Source organism: Peromyscus californicus, unplaced genomic scaffold, assembly GCF_007827085.1.
Source record: "Peromyscus californicus insignis strain IS unplaced genomic scaffold, ASM782708v3 Scaffold_7__1_contigs__length_154581171, whole genome shotgun sequence".
In the NCBI taxonomy this organism is placed as follows: Eukaryota; Metazoa; Chordata; class Mammalia; order Rodentia; family Cricetidae; genus Peromyscus; species Peromyscus californicus.
The window spans coordinates 143569687-143582733 of NW_026294595.1; the positions used below are offsets into that span (position 1 = coordinate 143569687).

The following is a 13047-nucleotide window of genomic DNA, read 5'->3' on the forward strand; positions in this document are numbered from 1 at the left end:
CTGCACTGCTGAGCTACACCCCTAGTCAGTGGATTTGTGAGGCAAGGTCATGTGTTGTAGCTCAGGCTATCCTCCTGCCTCAGTTCCTCAGTGCTGGGATTACAGGTGTAGGCCACCATACCTAACAGACTTTGAAGTTAGGTGATGATGGGAATAGATGCTGAACCAGAGACCTCACTTTGGAGTGCCACTGTTATCCAAAAACAAGGCACACACACACACACACACACACACGCGCGTGCGCGCGCGTTCCTTTTAATTTTTAAAAGTTCTGCTACTTTTAATTTTCATGTATTTCCTTTTTTGAAATAGGGTTTCATGTAGCCCAAGTTGTCTTTGAATTTGCTATGTAGTCAAGGATAGCTGTGAACTCCTGGTCCTCTTTCCTCCACCTCCAGAGTACTGGAATTAGAGGTGAGTGCCCAGTTTTACACAGTGCCAGGGATTGATCCAGAGCCTCTTGCAAGCTAGGCAAGCACTCTACCACGTTGTGTCCCCCAGTGCCACCACCCCATCTCTCTCCTCCTTCCATGCGACCAACAGACTTCGCCTTTGCTGCCGCCTGCTTGGCATGTGATGACCTGGCATGGTTGTGCCTCTTTCAGATTCTCTGCAGTTTCTGTGTGACCCACAAACACAAACATCCTGCCCTTCTGCACCCCAGCTGCTCTTCTCCCTGCTCGGTCCAGCATTGACGCAAACATTTCACTCTCAGGCTATCCAGAGCAGGCAGAAAGACCCCTGGAACTTGGTACAAAAATATCCCTAATCCATTAGGAAGGATCCTGGAAGCTCCTTTGGTGGGCAGAAGGTAATAGCTTAAGTTTAAACAACAAAATAAGCCAGGCATGGTATTCCTATGCCTGCACTCCCATAAGAACTGGGCCAGCCAGGGCTACATACAAGGTCTTGCCTTGAAAAATTAACTAATTAAAATAAAACAAATAAGTTGGGCAGAATGGTGCATTCCAATAATCCTAGCACTAGGTTGACATTCCAAGGCCAGAGAACAGTAATGTGTGTCACACACACACACACACACACAAAACACACACACACCACAGCAACAATGGCAGCAAGCACAAGCAACCAGTTGGCCTAGACTGCAGGCTTTAGACTGGGTTTCCATTAGCCCACAAGACCACCACCCTTGGTGTAGTGATTGCCCACCACACCACTTCCCACCTCAAGAAACTGGAGCCCACACAGGTGGTGATATTCAGCACCTCAGGTGCCAAAATAGAAAGTATCCCTGTGGAACCCCACAGTGTCCTGGGGAACATAGTTTGAGAACCATGGCGCAGGGAGACATTACTCCTGACTCTTTCTCCACCCCACACTGGTTTCTGTCCCCTGCCCAAGCCCCTCATCTGCTTCCCCAGCAAGGGGTCCAACCTAACTCTAGGCCTCTCTCTTCAGTCTGGGGCTGCTAAGAAGGCTATACACCATGCCACTGAATTTTCCCATGTGACCCTGATTGTGAACTTTGAACCCCTTACCACATCCTTTATGACCTGTCCTGGTGCACACCTGTGACCTCAGCTTCCACTGTGTTCCTCTCTGCCCTTTCGCTGGGCACAGTGTGCAGGCAGAGCACGTACCACTTGGGACTCAACAAAAGCCCATCTCCCTGGGGAAGAGGAGGTGTCCTGGCTGCATTAAGAACCTACTGCTACAGAGAAACCCTGTCTCGAAAAACCAAAAAAAAAAAAAAAAAAAAAAAAAAAGAACCTACTGCTAGCCGGGCAGTGGTGGCACACACCTTTAATCCCAGCACTCGGTAGGCAGAGCCAAGTGGAGCTCTGTGAGTTCGAGGCCAGCCTGGTCTACAAAGAGAGTTCCAGAGAACACCAAAACAATACAGAGAAACGCTATCTCGAAAAGCAAAAACAAAAAACAAACAAACAAACAAAAGAACCTACTGCTGGTATTAACGTGTTCTGCTCTCTCTCCAAAAACAAACTTCAAGTCTTCATACTGGCTGTCTAGGAATCAGGACTCATTGAGAAGAAGTTCTTCAAAGATATGAATGGGTGAAACAAGACCATGCAAGAGCTAAGGAGGCTAGCCCCAAGGCTGGGATCTTTGGAAGGGTGAGCAATCCATAGAGGAAGACAGAGGCAGAGTGTAAGGATGCAGCCACAGCCACAGAAGCCAGGATTTGGGGGCCATGAGAAGCCAGAGGAGACAAGCAAGGTCTGCACTTAACCTTCAGAGAGCCTGGCCCTGCCAGCACCCAACTCCCAACTGCCGATCCTCACCACGGTGCAGAAGTTCTTTCCGTCTAAGCAGCACTGTTTGTGATGACCAGTTACACTAGCCACAGGAGCTGGCCTAACAAACTATACCACACGAGTACGCACGTGTATGTGTGCGCACACACATGATTTCACATGTTCAAGTGCATGCAAACCTGTACACACATGGGTAAGCAGGCATGCGTTTGCTCCAGAGTACACTCCTCACAAGGGCAGACTCTTGCCCACTGGCTCCATGGAAACGGAAAGGTCAGCTGCTCTAGGATCTGTGAGTGCGTGAGTGTATGTGAGAGTGTGTGAGTGTGTGTGTGAGTTGTGTGTATGTGTGTGTGTGTGAATGTTTGAGTGTGTGTGTTGTGTATATGTGAATGTTTGAGTGAGTGTGTGTGAATGTTTGAGTGTGTATGAGTTGTGTGTGTATGTGTGAATATGTTTGAATGTGAGTGTGTGAGTGCATCTGTGTGTGAGTATGTGAGATTGTGTGTGTGAGTGTGTGTATGTGAGAGTGTGAGAATATATGAGTGTGAGTGAATGTGTGAGTGTGTGTAAGAGTGTGAGACTATGTATGAGTGTGTCTGTGTGTGAGAATGTGTGAGTGTGTGTGTGTTGATGTACTAGCCTGTGTGTGTGCACGTGAGAGCCATAAGGTGTCTTCTTCAGTCACTCCCCACCTGATTTTCTGAGACGGTCTCTCACTGAATCTGGAGCTTACGGTTTTGGCTAGATTGGCTGGCCAGGATCCATCTGGCCCCACCCTCCCCAGCACTGGGGTTCCGAGCTTGCGTACGCCTCTATCCCAGTTTTTTATGTGAGTGAGTGCTAGGAATCCAAGCTTGGCCCTTCATGCTTGAACAGCAAGCTCTCTGTTGTGGGATATTTGTACTGTGTGAGGATGTGCTGCTGTGATTGGTACAATAAAAAGCTGAAGGGCCAATAGCTAGGCAGGAGGTATAGGTGGGACTTCCGGGCAGAGAGGGGAGGTAGGAGATAATCGAAGCACAGAGGAGACCCCAACGAGACATGGAAGGAGTCAGACTGCAAAATGAAAGAAAGGTAAAAAGCCACGTGGTAAAATGCAGATTTAAAAAACTGGTTAATTTGTTATAAGAGCTAGTGGAACAAGCCTCAGCTCAGGCCGAGCATTCACAATTAATATTATTCGTCATTATTTGTGAGCTGGAGGCCCAAAGGAAAATCTGTCTCCAGCTCTTCACACACGGAGCCATTCACACACTGAACCATCTCTCCAGCCCGGGGCAGCTGTTCTCAATGCTGCTCAGCTCAAAACTTACTATTACTCTCTTATCTGTAGGGAAACTGAGGCACGGAAAAGGGAGGTTCTTTGCACCAGGTCACACAAATCTCAAGCAGCAGAGGTGGATTGGACTCCAGGACCAGCACCCAGGCTGTTGACCTCTAGGGCATCATAAATTGCTCCTGGGAGCCCCTGGAGACTCACAGAATAAGAGGGCTGACCCCTGCCTTTCAGGGGCTTCCAGACATGATAAGAAAACAGCTTCAGAAAATTCACATCTGCACTGGAGAGCTTCCTTCTGCAGCTTTCCATGACGTGGAGACATAGACTTAGAAGGTTCTCTGCAGGTTGGGCTGCCTGGGGAGCCGAAGGGGACCAGCCAGGAAGAGGCCTTAGCAGCTCTCTGTTCTCAGCCTCTTTGCTGGCCACCCCCCTCTAATGGCAGTGAAAATGTCCTTCTATTGTCCTGAGATGAGGCAAGGCTAGGGCTAGGCTAGGCACCGTCTCTGCCTGCCTCAGTTTCCCTCTCTCTCCTATATTTCTCCTTCCCTTCCAAGATGTGTCAGAGAACATCTGGGGTTGGAGAAAGAGCCTAGAGCCGAGGTCTCAGTTATGTGTATGTCAATTCAGAAGACTGGGTGACGTCAGCAAGCATCTGAGACAGCTGGGCCTGTGGTTCAAATTGACTCTGCCGCTTTCTTCCTGGGTAACCCTTAGCCAGCTGCTGCCCTCCTCCATGGAAGGCGAGTATGTTACCCTTCAAATACAGCCTCTGTGAGAAGGAAAAGACATACTCCTACAGCAGCCAGCCCCAGCCAGCCCTGAGTCAACACAAAGTCAACAGGGACAGCAGTGGCTCACCCAGGGCCGGGCCCTACGCTTTTCCTAATGTATGTGACTGTTGACAAAGCTGTCTTGCTGTCCTCAGCCATCAGACACTAACACTGAGTGTGCGCTCACCGCATGTTAAACAGAGCTAAGTCTTTTACATGCATGGTTTCGTGTGACGCGCATGTCAACCCCGTGAAGACTATACTGTCATTATTCATTTTTTGCAAATGAGGAAATTGAGCTTCTGAAATCACCATCTTAACCCAATCTGTGTCATTCCAAAGCTCCTGTAAGTTTAAAAAATACTTAAGAGGTCTAGGGGACTGGGGATGTGGTTCAGTCAGTGAAGAGATTGCCCGGCATGCACGAAGCTCTGAGTTCAGTCTCATATCCCGGGCATGGTAACTCATATCTGTAACTCCAGCACGCTGGAGGTGGAGGCAGAAAGATCAGAAGTTCAAGGTTATCCTCAGTCACACAATGAATTTGAGGCTAGCCTGGGCTACATGAGGCCCAGTTTCAAAAGAAGGGGGCAGGGCATGATCTAAAAAAGCATGTATTCAAAGAATGTTTGCTGATGTTCAGTTTCTATACATCATTTATTAGTTTCTATCTTTAGTATTATAGGAATCGCAGCTAACGTTTACAGAGTACTGGTGATGAGAAGGACATTGTGTTAGGGGTTTGTTGACTCCAACAACCACTGCGTGACAGAAGCTGCCGTCGACTCTCAATCAAGACACAGAAAGGTTAGTGATAACTTCTCTGATATCTCACAGCTGTGATATAGCGAAGCAGCTATCCTAGTCCACAAAGAAGTCAAGAAACTGGGGCCTGGGAGGGAGCAATATTCCTAAAATTCTTTCCATCACCTTTCAGATAACACTGAACACACCTCTCTCGCATCTTTAAGCTCCCCTGGGGCTTCAGGCCAATGCTGCACAGCAGGTAGCAAATTTGCTAGTTTTCTTGCTGTGCAAGTATTCTATCCTTTGCTTAGGGATCGCCCATCAGCATGCTCCCCGGGAATCTGCAAGTCTCATCCAGAGGGCAGTGGAGTTGAATGACATCCTAATTGTTTCCTCTGGGGACCCCTACGCAGGGCACAGTGATTGGCTCATCCCATCTGTGATGCCTGAAGCTGTTTTCTGCCTGCCCTATTGCTGTGGCATGTCTGCCAGGAGCAATCTGGTGCCCTGTGTCCTGCACATACAACAAGCACACTGGTGTCCACACGCCTGTTGTTTCCGTACACTTGAGCACAGACACACTGGCATGTGTCCTTCCAGACCTTAACAGAGAAGCAACGTTCTCAGCCCAGAGCAGAGGGACCCAGCAGCCACAGTAAGGCAAGAACAGAAGCCAGAGTTCTCCTCTGAGTCTCGCTATGTCTCTCTCTCCCTCCCCCTCCCTCCCTCCTGGAGCTAAATCTGGCATCTGTCTGTCCCCCACCCCCACCCCCACTGTCAGAGCATCCATGTCTTAGTTCTGGTTCGTACTGCAATGAAAACCATTCCACAACCTTCGCATGTGTGCAGCCTGCCTCGGAAGCATCCCTCCGACATCTGACATAATAGTAGCACTTTTTTTTTTCTGTTGTCATTGTCTCATTGCACCACTGCCGCTCGACCACTAGCAGAGGACAGGATAATCCTGTACCAGTGAAAAGGTCCCAAGCGCTGGCAGGATCTGGCTTTCAAACGTCCCGCTCCACTCAAAATACACTGAGGTTGGAGGTGGCTCAACCACCTTTTACCTAAGGGCGGTGGGCTTGGATCTGCCTTTTCAGCAAGAGCCCCCTCAAGCTCACTTGCCAAAATGTCATTGCCTCCGCCCCACCGCGCCCCCCAGGACTTCAGTCTACGGCGCAGAGCACAAAAACCTACATTCAGCTCGGATTTTATGACACGAGGCAAACTCCTCCTACGCGGACTCGGACGTATTCCGCTTAACCCTTCAGCCCTTCCCATTTGGCGGTGCCCGGGTCCCTGCACACAAGCTGACCTCACAGCAAGCTATCTAACAGCTTCCACTTGAAAGACTTAATTTCTGAATCCGCAGCCCAAACCCCTCACGATCCCAACCAGATGGGCTAGGTTTCATATCATATTCTCATGCATTACCTCCCTCTCATGAGGACCAAATTGAATGGCTTCAAGGTTATATCTAAAAAGGAAGAAGACGGAGCAGAAACAGGGACAGTGGGGCTTCTATGATCCCTTTGGCAGAGCAAGCTGATGATACTTCGTACTTTAAATTAGGATGGAAGAGCTGGAAGAGCCCTCAGACACATCCCCCAGAAGGGGGAGAAAATGGCTTAAATGCCTTGAATGGCCCAAAGCATCATTTGATTTGACTACTGGAAAGAGAAGTCTTTCTGTATTGGTGAATAGCAAAATGTCAAGCCTGTTTTTATTTATTTATTTTAAGTTAAATAATAATGATGACAAGGATGATAGACTCTGCTGTCAAAGTCGAGCAGCAAGACAAGAAGCCAGCGGTTAGCAGCGAGACCCCTCTCCCGGTGTCCCAACACACACACACACACAGGGAATCCCGCCTAGGGACGCTTCCTAGAGTTACCACCCGCAGCCAAGACGCGCGCGTGCGCCCTTGCTCAGCTGCGTCTACGCATCTACCTGCGAGCGGGGACAGCGGGGGGTCTTGGGGGTAGAGGCAGCGGAGCAGGGATGCGATGCGAGGATGCCGGCAGGGATGCGGGCAGGGATGCGGGCAGGGATGCGGAGGGCTGTGGCGCAGTTACCTCGGTCCGCAGACCCCATGGTGCGGAGGGGCTGGCGGGGGCCTGGCCTGCGCAATGCGGGGCGCTGCATCTGGAAGCGACGGGCTCAGCCGGCTGGGAACCCGGTGCTTCGATCCGGCGGATCGGCGCAGAGGCTGCAGCACCCAGGCTCCGCTCCGGAGCTCTGGCTCCCCGTGCTCCCGCTCCTGTGCTCCGGCTCCGGCTCCGGCCCCTCGTGCTCCCGCTGCCGTGCTCCGTGCTCCGGCTCAGGCTCCCGGGCTCCTGGCGCTCCGCGGTCGCTTACTCCAGCGGCAACGCGACTTCCTTCCCCGCGCTGCGTGTTTATAGGCTTTCAATGCAGTAAAATAACGGGATTCCCTCACTGTTTCCTCCTGTTTACTCAGCGCCATGGAAACCCCTGGATCCCGTCCATCTCCAAAACTAAGGGCTTTCCTGAAAACTTCACACTCAGGAATCCATGACGTCGCCTCCTCCGCGGCCAGCCAGCTCCGTGGCTCCTTCGGCCGCCAAGCACAAGTCCCTGATTGTTCGGGGCAGAGAAAAAGTCAGGAGAGGGAGGCGCGCAGGGGTGGGGGCGCGGCCCGCCAGGCCCTGCAGGAGCTGCGTGCAAGCTCGCAGACAGCCACCGCCTCCCCCTGCAGCCTTGCCTGAATCCAGCCTCCTGACACCCCACTCTCTGAGCGGGTGCCCCTCGGAGAGAGCTATCCAGGGTTCCAACCAGCGCCCCCGGGGTGTCCAGGGGCCCTTGGACGTTTGCCCAGGGGTACCTTCTTAGGCCCTCAGTGCCTCTAACTGACTAGATTCTTGACTGTTCAGGGATGCAGAGGACCAGGAAGAGGAAGGAAAAGAAAGAAATAATATGCCTGTGCCAACTGTCCAAGATTTTTTTTTCCCCTCAAAGAGTTTATTTTTAGATTCATTTAGAAAATCCAAGGTTTCCAGCACTTCTCGGAGGGTCCAGCAATAACTAGATGGTCGAAGAGTAGCCGAAACCAGGCAACGCATGTGTTTACGCACGCTGCGCATAAACAGGAAAATAAAGGGGAGGGATGTCGGGACCTCTGCAGCCTCAGGAAGGGATGTGTGGGATGGCACACGTGGCTCCCACCTGTGGGCCACGGCTGGGAGGAGTGGGGTGGACTAACCCTGCAGCCCACAAAACGTCTGGGCTAGGTTTCAGCTAATTCGCTTCTCCACCTGCATGCACCACGGGAATTCTGTGCTCAGAGATAAAGCCTGCTTTGAAAGGCACATTTGAAAAACTGTTGTGGGCTCTGATAAAAACATGGGAGTACCCAAGGCTAGTGACTCATCACCCCCTCCCACAAGAGACTTGAACTTCAAGAGATACTGATGGGGGCCTAACTCCACCCATGGGACCACTTTGTTTTCCATGCATCGCCCACAGCAGCTCCCCCAACCCCAGGCAGCTCCCAGAGTGACCACCAGGACCACCTAGAACCCTGCCTGAGAAAGCCCAACCTCACTCTCACATGGGGGACTCTCGCTGAAGTCTGCCTGCACCCTGGTGGACCTTAGCAGTCCAGCCTAAGTAATGGTGTCCCAGTCCCAAAGAACAGCCATGTCTGTCCACCCACTATGTGCCCCCCTCAAAAAAAATCAAGATAAGGAAATTGTGCTGCCTTCCAAGGAAACCAGATACCAGAGCTACCAAATGCCTTGCAGCCACACTGTAAGCATCCATTTCCGAGATGATTTGAAAAGGTTTAGTCGGCAGACACTAGTGTGTACACAGCACACGGTGATCTGCTCAGTGGAGCTGTTGAGGAGGCCCCCTTCCTGCGGCCTCCGTATCCATCACCCACAACAGGAACAGGGCACCCAACCAAAGGTTCTCAGCTTGCAGGACTCAGGGTCAAAGTAGAGAAAGTCCTGGGCAGGTTGGGACCCATTGGCCATCATACACATGAATGAGACTCCATTTCTTTTTGCTTCTAACCACACATAGCTCCCACAGACAGGCACCACACTATGTGTGAACACCTCCCCTAACTCGGTGCCTACTCTGTGCCAGGCCTTAGATGAAGATCTTCTCTAAATCCCCACTCACACCTCTCCCACCAAGTCGTACACAGAAGCTGGGAGCAGCCAGTCCTGCGACAGATCGCCATGGCAGCCACCAGCCACACACGCCTGAGATGAAAGTGATTCATGATTAAATAGTATGCCAAGTCAGTTCTCCAATCACACGAGCCCCAGGTGGCTGAGGGCTTCCTGAATCGGACGGCAGAGCATACGAAACATCCATTCTTCCAGAAAGCTTGGGCAGCACGGCTCAGACAATCTGAAGGTCCCACACGGCTGGGGTTGTCTCGTCATCGTGTTCCCACCCAGAGCTGAGCTAAGAATCAAATGATGATGTTTAATGGAAGTGCTGAGGACGATAAGGTGTATAATAAACGCTAAAAATACCCATCTTTAAAAAATAATAAAGCTTCCCACAGTCGAGGCATGAGTGGTGACTAAGCAAGAGCTGGGCTTGTCTGTCTTCATGTGTCACCTCTAGGCCACTCTTCCCAAGACTAAGCCAGGTCAGCAAGCTAAGAAGCCTCTTGTGAGGTCAGGTCCTTAGCCAGAGGCAGAGTTCTTGCCTGGCATTCAGGAGGCCCTGTGTTCTACCCCTGGCACTTAACCTTAGTCACTTTATTTTTTATTACATGTATTCACGCATGCACACCAGTGTCCATTTGCTGCGGTGTGCACTTAGAGGTCAGAGGACGACAGCTTGTGGGAGTCGGCTCTCTCCTTCTGTCCTGTGAGTCCCAGGATCGAACTCGGGTCGTCAGGCTTGGCAGCAAGCACCTTTACCCCCTGAGCCGTCTCGCTCACCCTCGTTCCTTTTATTTTTACTTATTTATTTCGACTTTTTAAGACAGGGTCTTCATAGCCCAGGCTGGTTTCAAACTTAGAATCCTCAAGTCTCCGCCTTGAGAACTGAAATTACAGGTGTGGGCTACCACACTCATCCAAAAGCCCTTAAAAAAAAGACAGAAAGAAAAGTCTAGTTCCTTCATTGTCCCCACCGACCGTGGTGTGGTAAGCCCCACTTACAGATGAGTGCATCAAGACTCCAAGAGCCCGTGTTCACACAGCCGGCCCCAAGGTGACCCCAACTCTGGCAGCGGTGAAGCCATGTTCTTGGCTCAGCAGCCCCTGCCTCCCGAGGCCTCCCTGGGAACCTCCGCCTCCGAGGCCAGCAGGAAACCAGCATTCTGGGCCTCCTCTGGCCAACTCATTATCGGGGATAATTTTAGACTCGGGTCCCACCCAAGTTCAGGCCTTGGAGGCGAGTCCCCATCTCCACAGGTGCCTGGAGCTGCTGGAGTTGGGGACGCCTTCTGGAACTCGGTAGAATCAGCATTAGCCACGTTTTTATGGCTCTCACTCTTTGTCACAGTTAAGCGTTTTTCCCTTTTTAAAGCCCAATTAATACTACCAGGCTGGAGCCGGGGCCTAACAGCTGAGTCACCCAACGTGCCCTCATGAGCCGCAGCTTTAGGCCCCCTCCAAAGCTCTTCTTGAGTTCCTGAGACAATTTCTTTCCTCTCTCACTGCCAGAGCAACAGCTATTTTGTCCTTTTGAACTGAACCACCCACTGTTTTTCACTTCTGTGGAGCACCCCCCTTTGCTGAGGGGGCGCTCCAAGGGGGGTGGGTGGGGAGCTTCCGCCCACTAAATTATCCAAGAGAACTCCCCAAAATAGAGACTCTCAGCTGGAGCTAAACTTGCCAGCATGTGAGGGGAAAAGGCAGAGAAGAAATGAAATCAAAGCAAAGAGAAGGTGTCCAGGTGGCCTCGGGGCAAATGGTCCAGGAGGCTGCTGCCACATCTGGGCTCCGGAGACTCTGAATCACCCGGGACCCTTTTCTTACATGTTCCCCTCCCAACAGCCTCATAAATAGACCTGCAGGTGTTTCTGCCAGGATGCCACTGGCTAGCACTGGCCCAGCTGGAGCTCTGTGCCAGGACTTAGGGCAGCTCCGATGGGACGCTCACATGTCCCTGCGCTTGCTGCATGTGGAGCCCGAGTCATCTCCATTCAAACCCCAAATGGGCTTGTAAGCTTATCGACCCACCTACGGTATCTGTCAAACAACGTACATGGAGCGCTTACTGTGTGATGGGCATTAACTCACTGAGCCTTCTACCTCATGGGGATCATTTCATCAAGCAAAGAATGTAGCACAGAGAGGTTATGCAACATGGCCAAGGTTGCCCAGCCAGTAAATGGCAGAGGTGGGATTTGAACCTCTGCCACTTAGCTGCAGAACCCACCAGGTTTTTCTTACCCACCAGGCTTTTCTGCCCTTTTAATTGCTGTGAGAAACATCCCATCAAAGACCCCTGTGCTCAGCCATGTGTGGTGGTGGTGCTTGTCTGAGATCCTAGCTCTTGGGAGGCTGAGGCAGGAGCAGTGCTGTGAGTTCAAGGTCAGCCTGGGTTACATAGCAAAACCCCATTTCAAAGCAATATCAACACCAAAGATTTCTGTGCTCAGCAGTTTCATGACAAGGCTAGTGGACAGAGAGGGAACAAGAGAAGGTCCATATGGATTGTGTGAGCTGGGGATGCCGGAAGGGGATGGGCAGGTAGGATGGTACAGGGCCTCCCTTCCTTCCCTGTTGAATTTGGCGATTCTTCCAGCTCCAAACATCACCCAGAAACCTCTCAAGTCCCCACACCTGCCTCTGCCCCATGTGACCTCCTTCCCAGGGGCTCTGCAGAGTCCTGGATGCTCCTGATAACCTCTGTCTCTCCCCTGAGGTCTCTCTGCATGACCAGCCTTCAGGAGACATCAGGTCAGGCAGGCCCTTGCCTCTGGTCACACTCACCTTCAGGATGAGTCTGAGTCCCACATGGTACCTCTAGAACCCACTGTCCCCTGCAGCCAGCTTGGTGACCCACAGCTTTGGACTTCGTGTTGCTGCCTTGAAGACACACTCAGAGCCCTCCCCTAGTTTCCCGGTGGCCTCCCTAGGAACTTCCTCTGGGAACTTCTCTCTCTGGCTACCTCAGCCTCCACTCCTGACTGGAGTCACCCCTGCTCTGGCCCTTTCAAAGACATGCTTCTCTCCCCTGGCAAACACCCCCACCTTCCTTTGAGGAAGAAGAAGTCAGGACTAAGCATGCTGGGTACACAGGGGGTGTTTAATAATGCCAGCTTAGAGCCATCGTGCCAGAATAGCCACCACACAAATAGACCCCTGCCAGGCGTCCCCTCCCTCCAGCAATAAAGTCTGACCACCATCACAATCTGCAGAATCCCCTGGCCATCCCATCTTGGTGTCACCATCCTGGTAGTGCAGTGGTTCTCAACCTGTGGGTCACGACCCCTTTAGGGGACTGAGTGATCCTTTCACAGGGGTCCCCTAAGACCATTGGAAAACACGGATATTTGCATTACCGTTCATAACAGTAGCACAATGACAGTCATGGAATGGCAATGAAAATAAGTTTGTGCTTGGGGTGGGCACAGCTTGAGCTGCGTTAAAGGGTCGCAGCATTAGGATGGTTGGTGGAACCCTACAGGCAGTGACATGGGACCACTCACCCCGGAAGGCCGGCGTGTGGGGTGAAGGACACTCAGCCAAGCCTTTAAAGAGGCCACTTGCCAAGAGCCAGCCTAAAAGGTGAGACAGCCACAGGTAGGGGTCACCTCAGGATGGTCCTGGACCAGCTAGACTGTGGGGCAAAAGCTGATCCTTTGCGCCACCAAGTGTGAAAGAAGTCACAGAAGGCAACCACCATGACCTTCCAGACCCTAGCCTGTCCCCTGTGGGACTGCATCTCCCCTCTGTCCCACCCATGCCCAACTCCAGCCCTTGTCTGGAACACTTGTCCCCACATTTCTGCGGCTGGCTTCTTTAAATGTCATCCCACGATTTGGGGGAGGTTAAGACAGAGTCTCACTATGTAG

The 13047-nt window shown here is 51.7% G+C and overlaps 1 protein-coding gene across 3 annotated transcripts in view; it reads right to left on the minus strand.

Annotated features, from left to right (window-relative positions):
• The window catches only part of Nfatc2 (nuclear factor of activated T cells 2), a 133299-nt gene extending 125651 nt beyond the window's left edge, over positions 1 to 7648 (minus strand). For 2 of the 3 annotated variants that reach the window (XM_052723905.1, XM_052723906.1), the window contains exon 1: positions 7109 to 7348. Coding sequence is in view for 1 of the 3 variants with exons in the window: in XM_052723900.1 (XP_052579860.1) it covers positions 7109 to 7178 (70 nt within the window). In the remaining 2 variants the exon portion in view is untranslated. Of the gene's footprint in view, positions 1 to 7108 lie in introns of all 3 variants that reach the window. The other variant, XM_052723900.1, reaches the window with a different exon arrangement.
• Between the last annotated feature and the right edge of the window lie 5399 nt (positions 7649 to 13047).